Source organism: Entamoeba invadens (genome assembly GCF_000330505.1).
Source record: "Entamoeba invadens IP1 unplaced genomic scaffold scaff_1105074726103, whole genome shotgun sequence".
NCBI classification, from domain to species: domain Eukaryota; phylum Evosea; order Mastigamoebida; family Endamoebidae; genus Entamoeba; species Entamoeba invadens.
In genome coordinates, this window is record NW_004443767.1 from 707,292 (window position 1) to 714,537 (window position 7,246).

The 7,246-nt window shown below is 35.5% G+C and overlaps 3 protein-coding genes across 3 annotated transcripts; 1 reads left to right on the plus strand and 2 right to left on the minus strand.

Moving 5' to 3' along the window:
* Window positions 1-962: 962 nt before the first annotated feature.
* On the plus strand, window positions 963-2,807 carry EIN_253630 (hypothetical protein; the record flags this gene model as incomplete). The annotated part of the gene is made up of 1 exon (XM_004261812.1): window positions 963-2,807. One exon carries the CDS (start codon window positions 963-965, stop codon window positions 2,805-2,807), a length of 1,845 nt encoding a protein of 614 aa, XP_004261860.1.
* Window positions 2,808-2,877: 70 nt separating this feature from the next.
* Window positions 2,878-4,644, minus strand: EIN_253640 (hypothetical protein; the record flags this gene model as incomplete). Its single annotated transcript, XM_004261813.1, has 1 exon — window positions 2,878-4,644. One exon carries the CDS (start codon window positions 4,642-4,644, stop codon window positions 2,878-2,880), a length of 1,767 nt encoding a protein of 588 aa, XP_004261861.1.
* Window positions 4,645-4,981: 337 nt separating this feature from the next.
* Window positions 4,982-6,622, minus strand: EIN_253650 (polyadenylate-binding protein, cytoplasmic and nuclear, putative; the record flags this gene model as incomplete). Its single annotated transcript, XM_004261814.1, has 1 exon — window positions 4,982-6,622. One exon carries the CDS (start codon window positions 6,620-6,622, stop codon window positions 4,982-4,984), a length of 1,641 nt encoding a protein of 546 aa, XP_004261862.1.
* Window positions 6,623-7,246: the final 624 nt, after the last annotated feature.

Consider the following 7,246-nt stretch of genomic DNA (forward strand, 5'->3'; position numbering starts at 1 on the left):
AATTTTGTGTCTCTATCATCTTCTTGAACTTCTTTTTCTTGCACTTTTTTAATAAAAATAAAATTTTTACCGGAGTTATAAACGTTTAAAATCAAGTCTATAGTTTTTTTGGTGTATTCAATGGAGTGGATATGTTGATTCATTCCAATTCTGGTTAATATTTTCCCACATATTTTGCAATAAAAACGGTTTTTGTCTATCCTCTCAAATAATACAAGTTGTGTGTATTCATCTTTCGACATTGTTTTTTTAAGTTTTTTATTGATATTTATATATAAACTCGGTGTTTTCGACGTTATTAAATTATATTTATTTTTTATATTACCACAAAGCAAAAAATAGTTAAACTAAAATATAAAAAAACAAAATAATTATTTTTGTCTTTTTGGTTTGCCACGTCACGAAAGTGCCACGCAGTGCACAAATTGTTACGGTTTGGATTACCCTGTTTATAGTTAATTTTACTTTACTATTAGTTGTTTTGAATAGTTATAGTTTTATTGTAGTAATTCTTGTAGTATATTTTTAGTATCAACACAACAAAAGAACAAATCATTACAAAAAAACTAGAAGAAAAAAACTTATTTTCGTCAGTTGTTTGAACAACAAAAACCAATTTTTAATAAAAGTTAATAAAAAAATTATATTGTTAATTATCAATTGAAAAAGAAGTAAAAAAAAAATTACTTCCATTCAACATTATCTATTCAATACAGATAATTTTATTATAAATTATGGTATAAATATTAAAAAAATATAGTTATTCTTTACAATCAGTTCAACCATGTATAGAATAACATAAAAATGTTTCTTTTTAAAAATATAAAAAAGTTAAAATGGTTTGTTAAATTTGGTCAATAGTTGTGAGAGTCCTGATATAGTTTAATAATGGTTTCGAGAATTATAAATTAAAAGAAGTTTGTTAGACCAACCACTTCACGGTTTGAACGAGAAAACCACAAATGAGTTTGTCAAGCACAAGTGATAAGCTACCGACACAGCTTGAAGGTGTTTATGGGTATATAGTGTCGTCGTATTTCAACGACAAAGTTGATTTTCTTAATTTTGAGTGTGTCAATAGAAAGTTCCATAAGAACATTGAACGATTTCATTACAACCCAATTTCCCTTACGAAAAAGACCAAAAAGCTTTTCAAAAAGATCGAAACGCAATTTTTTTATAATGAGAACGATTTGAAGTACTTACATAAACACGCATCAAAATATATAATGACGTGTCCCGTTGATTACAAGACGTCTTGTGAACACCACAAAAAGGGTATTTTATGCAACAAAGTGGTGTTAACAAATGAAAAGGATTATATGAAGAAGACGAGTCTACTGCAGAGTATAACTTCAATATCAGATGAATGCTTCAAAGCTGTTCAGATAAGAGAAATAGTCATTCCCAAAAGTGTCACACACCTTGGAGCTCGATGTTTTGAGAACTGTTCACAGCTTGAAAGTTTGAAGATTCTTGGTAGTGTTATTTTAGGTGAAAAATGCTTTAACAACTGCAGTGAGTTAACTTCTGTAAAGATGAGTCGAGCTTCTATTGGGAATTTCTGTTTCTCCAATTGCATTAATTTGCATTTCTTTATTCTTCAAGAAGTAGGCGCATTAGGAAATAACGCATTTGAAAATTGCGAAGTGTTAACGTCCGTCGTTTTACCTTCAACCATAAGAAGAATACCAAACAGTTGTTTTAAAAATTGCGTTTCATTGTGTTCACTAGAAATGCCAAGTGGAGTTTTAGAAATAGGAAATGAGGCGTTCCAAAATTGTGTGTGTCTCGAGCACTTCCCATTTCCCAAGATGCTGAGAACAATTGGATCTTTTGCGTTCAGTGGGTGCATCAATTTACTTGAGATACCACTACCAAGTCAAATAGAAAATATTCAAGACAGTGCATTTGAAAAGTGTTATGCCCTTACTGATGTCGAGGTACCAGAAAGTGTCACATACATGTCAAATAAAATATTCAACCAATGCACAAATTTAAATCGAGTTCGCTTTCTCTCAAAAACCACTCAAATTCCTTTGGAATGCTTTTCAATGTGTCAGAAGTTGGATGCATTTGATGTGCCTCCGAATATTAAAGTGATTAATAGACTCGCTTTCTCTCAAAGTGGTTTGCGTGCATTCAAATCACTCCAACAAATAACTTTTATTGGAAGAGAAGCGTTTTTAAAGTGTCAAATGCTGTCGGTGATCGACTTAAGTGCATCGCCTTTGTTACATCTCGAGCCGAGAATGTTTTGCTCCTGTCCACTCTTAAGAAAAGTGACTCTCCCAACTACTATAAACACTTTAAAAACACAATGCTTTACAAATTGTTTTTCTCTTGAAGAAATTGTATTACCAGAGGGTATTATTACTATAGGAGTCGAATGCTTCTGTGAATGTATACACTTGACTAACATCGTGTTGCCAAATACACTCGGCTCACTGTTGGATGGAAGTTTCAGAAACTGCTCCAGTCTGTCGAAATTGGATATCCCAACGACACTTTCACTTCTTGGAGACTCCACGTTTGAAGCGTGTACGTCATTGGAAAAACTCGCGTTCTCGTCGCGCCTGACGTGGGTCGGCGATTTGTGTTTTAAGGACTGTTCATCACTCTCAATTCTCAAGTGTCCCGAGTCTCTGGCTTTGCCTCAAAACGCGTTTTTAAACTGTTTTTTCGAACCACAAGAAAAGACTAAACTTTGCCCGCCAAACAGACTGAAGAGAAACTACCAAACACTCATTCGACCACATATCAAAGGAATGTCGTCTTCACTTTGTTCTAGCGTTGTTAGTATTTAATTTATTATTTTTGTGTTTAAGACACAACAAAACAAATGTACTTCGATTATGATTTGGTTGGTGATGGCTTTTAAAGACTCTGGTAAAGCTGTTCAAACTTATTAACAACACTCCCATTTGAAGTAATCGAACAGTAAGGTGTTGCTCCGGCTTGGGAGCACAAAGCGGATGCATTTTTGACTTGTTTCTGCATTTTTGTTGAATTTGAGTAAATGGGTTTAGTAAAGCATGAAATCACGTCAGGGATATGGACATAAACATCACCTGCGCTGTGTCTCACTTTATCGTATGCAATCCTCAACTTCACTCTTCCTGTGTATGTTTCTTCTCCCAAAGGAGAATTTCTGAACTCAAACCAGCCTTCAATCGCACATGGAAATGGCATTTTTGTCAAATCTATATTCACAAAGCCAAGTAAGTCATCACCCAATATGCTTGAGTTGTCGTAGAGATACAAGATAACGTTCTTTCTATTGTTCCCAACGTCGATAAAGAACATCGTATCGTCAAATGCAGGGCAAATTCCCTGCACTTCTTTTGATTTTTTCCAAGGAGTTGTTGTGACGCAGCAATATACCTTTGGAACATTTTTTGCAGACCGCACGTTGAGCCCTTCGGCTTCCAAAACTTGAATTGTCACAACTGCATTTTCACATTGTTGGAGAAGAGCCTGTGGCAACAAATCGTCCTTGAACCACATGACTTCCTTTGTCGTGTGGTTTATAACACAATCCCTATTGTGTAAAATACCAAACGTGCACCCGGGTTTTAATGTTGTTGACTCGTAAAATGGGTAAATTCCGTCAATTGCTTTTCCGTTTGCATCACAGACCAAACGACGCATGTGATCAACAAACATATCTGAGTTGTTTGTCGTTTTCAAATGTTCAATTCCGGGACTGACCATAACAGAATCAACATTTGGGAACATTGTGTATGTTGGTTTTATCTCCACGGATTTCCCTTTGTTTTCCTCGACGACGACGTTCTGTGCATCTGCTGAAATTGACAATGGCAACGCCAGGAGTTCATTTTTCTCGGTGAACTTCAAGTTGTCCATTTTCACCACGATGTAATGTCTCAATGAGTTAGTTGGGGTGACAGTTGATGGGCATGTTTTTTGGTCGATCGGAAACACGACTTGTTGATTGACCAACTCGCTTTGGGTAAGTTCAAATGATACTTCGTTCAGCGTTTCAATGGTCACATCACTTCCATCGTTACATTCCGAAATCAACAAAATTCTCAGTGTCCGGTTGATGTCACTCGATAAGTTAGACACGCTCAAGTACACCACCGCATTCTCTCCTCGGCTCAGCGTTGTTTGTGTTGCGTGGATTGTAACAAAAAGGTTATTAATAATACCCGACACGGTCAGTGGTAATGAACTTATTAGTGCGTGATTGTACAACACGGGAAATTCGACTTCCTCTGACGAAAAGTTTTTTCCGTCACTGGTGAACATTTGTGCTTGTAAAGAATAAGACAAACTCTGGCACTGTGTTACGTACGACGTCGGGAAGTTTTGTGGCAAATAAAATGAGAAATCAAGGCGGTGCTTGCCTGGCGGAAACTCTTTCCCGACAGAGCTTATGTTAATTGGAAACATGTTGATTTGGCTTTGTATCTTCTGTGGGTAGTTCGATATCGTATTGGAGAACGTGTGGCTTGATGACCGAGTGCATGCAGAATTGTTGCCATACCCCAGCACGTCAATTTGGCTGAGTGAAACAAATCCCATGTTGAGGATTGTCGGCTTCTTGACTGTCATATAGACGTAGCCGTTCGTTTCCTCTCCTGCAAAGCCGTACTTTATTAACTCAATTTCGACGTTCATTTTCTTTTAATTTTCAACTGTTTTAAGAGTTTTTGTTCCTCCCCTTTCAATCTCGAGATTGTGACAAATCTACAATTGATTATTGTATTATTTAAATAGCAAAATTTAATTACAAATATAATACATCTATTTATATATCTCAAAACAAAACTTCTTTGAAAGACTTTTTAATTCTTCTTTAAAAAAAATATTATACATTATAGTAAAAAATGTATTTTTATATAATAAAAAATTAAAACATGAGAGAGATTTGAAATAGCGGAATGAAAGGATTAATCGGGCGTCTCATCGAGAGTGAAAGAAAGAAAAAACAAAAGCAACTCAATGCTGGCTTAACTCAGATCTTCTTGAGGGTCTCGATCACTTCGTCGATAACTCCGTTGATATCCTTCTTATCTTCGTTGTTGAGCATAGCTTTAAGTTGTTCGAACTTGATCGAATCAAGGAGGACACCAGTGATTCTGCCGTTCTTCTCTTCATCAGCCTTAGTGTACTTCTCGACGTATAAGAACAAGTTCTCACCGAGTTCGTTTCTCATATCTTCGGTAATTTGGTCTGGCTTTGCCTCGACCTTCACGTCCTTCTTCTCTTCTTTCTTTTCGACTTTAGTCTCGACCTTTTCTTGTTTTTCTGTTCTCTCGTGGCGCTTGTCATCCCGGTCTCTTCTTCCGCCTTTCTCTTCTCTTCTATCGCTTCTGTCGTCCTTTCTTTCTCTTCTTGGTCCGTTTGATTTCTTTTTTTGATATGGTTGTAAGGAAGTTAACTGTTGGAAGTAGTTAATATAGCTCATTAAGAAGGCCTGGTTCATGAAATTACCGTAGGCCATATCGCTGACGGCAATCTCTTGTTTGTTCAAGAACTTGAAGACTTTCCAGCCGAGTTGAGTGCCTTTAACAATAGCGTTGTTAGCTCCTTCAGCAGTGGTGTAACACAAATAAGCAACGCCGGTTGGTTTTCTGTCGACCCATCGAATGCTCAACGAGTAGATTTCACCTTCCTCTCCAAGTCCTTCTCGGATTTCTTTCTCGGTGATCGACTCTTTAAGAGTGTCGACGTACAAGTTGAAGTCCTTATACTTTCCTTTGATATTTGCTTTGACTTCAGCAGTCTTAGCCTTCCACTCTCGGCGTCTCTCTTCCTTATTTTTGTAATAAGCAACGACGATTTCACCATTTCCTAAAACTGAATTTTTGGGAGCAGAAACGGCCTTAGCAGCGTCTTCTTCGTTCTCAAAGTCGACAAAGCCCTTTGCGGTGTCTTTAGTCTCTTCGGAGACAAATAAGACTTGTGGCTTCTTGTCGGAGGTCTTTCGAATAGGACCGAAAGTCTCGAAGTACTTAATGAATTGCTCCTCAGTAACCTTTTTGTCGATGTTGTAGACGTACAAATTAGTCTTCCTGCTCTTGTTCTGTTTCTCGAATTTCTGGACGACAAATGTCTCTTCACCGATTTTTGCTTTGAGCTCGTCGGATTTGTCCAACGCGGCTTGTGTTGCTTCGAGAGTTCTGTACTTGACATATCCAAAGCCGTTCGATTCACCCTTTTCATTTAATGAAAGTTTGACGCTTAGGGTTTCTCCAATGGCAGAGAAGACGTCTTGGAGTTCCTTCTGGTTGACCGACTTCTTAATGTTTTTCACAAACAAATTGGTCTGAGTGTCTGTTCTTTGCTTGAAATCCTTTAAAGCCCAAAACATGTTGATTGGTTTACCATCGACCATAACACCGTTTAATGTACTTATGACCCTTTTGGCTGCATCATGAGTGGACATGTTAATGTAAGCTATTGGAGTGTCAAAGTGGGATTCATTCTTGGTGACATGGATACTTACTACTTCGGTCGGAAATTTCTCCATTACAACGGAAGAGAGGAGGGAGTCGGTCACATTGTTGGTTAGACCACTCACAAAGATCGTTTTGTTGTCCTCAAAGTCCGGAAATAAATTCGACAAGGACGGTGCAGAGTTGCTCGAGGACATCGAGGTAAGAACAATTTTTTTTGGATTCTTTAATGGAAACTATATAATTCATTCCTTTTACTATACTTTGTGCGCTTTCAAATTTGTACTCATGCATTTTTGATCTGAAGTATAAAGAATTTCTTTTGAGTCGAAACCAAAAACGCTTTTTAGGTTTCGACGTTTGTAGGTCAATCTCAAAATCATAACTCGAAATTTTTGCAATTTGAGAAAAATTGAAAAGTTGAAGATTTTTTTTTATTAATTGTATTAATTTAAATTACTATTCAATATTTTTTTTTTGTTTTCAAAAAAAAAAAAAAATAAGTGTGGTGAAACTTAAAATTGTAAAGTTTGTTATTTTTTTTATATTTTATACAATGATCTATAATTGAAAGATACAATTCAATGTTTTTTATTATAAATTAATTAATTAGTAATATTATATTAATTATATATATTAATATATATATATATATATAATATTAATTAATAACATATATATATTAATCAATATGATTTGATTTTGAAAAAAAGAAAAAAATTATTGTATAAAAAAAATGTTATTATATAAAATTAATTAATATTAATCATTATTTACAAACATTAGATGTAATATATAATATATTTAAAAATAAATTAATA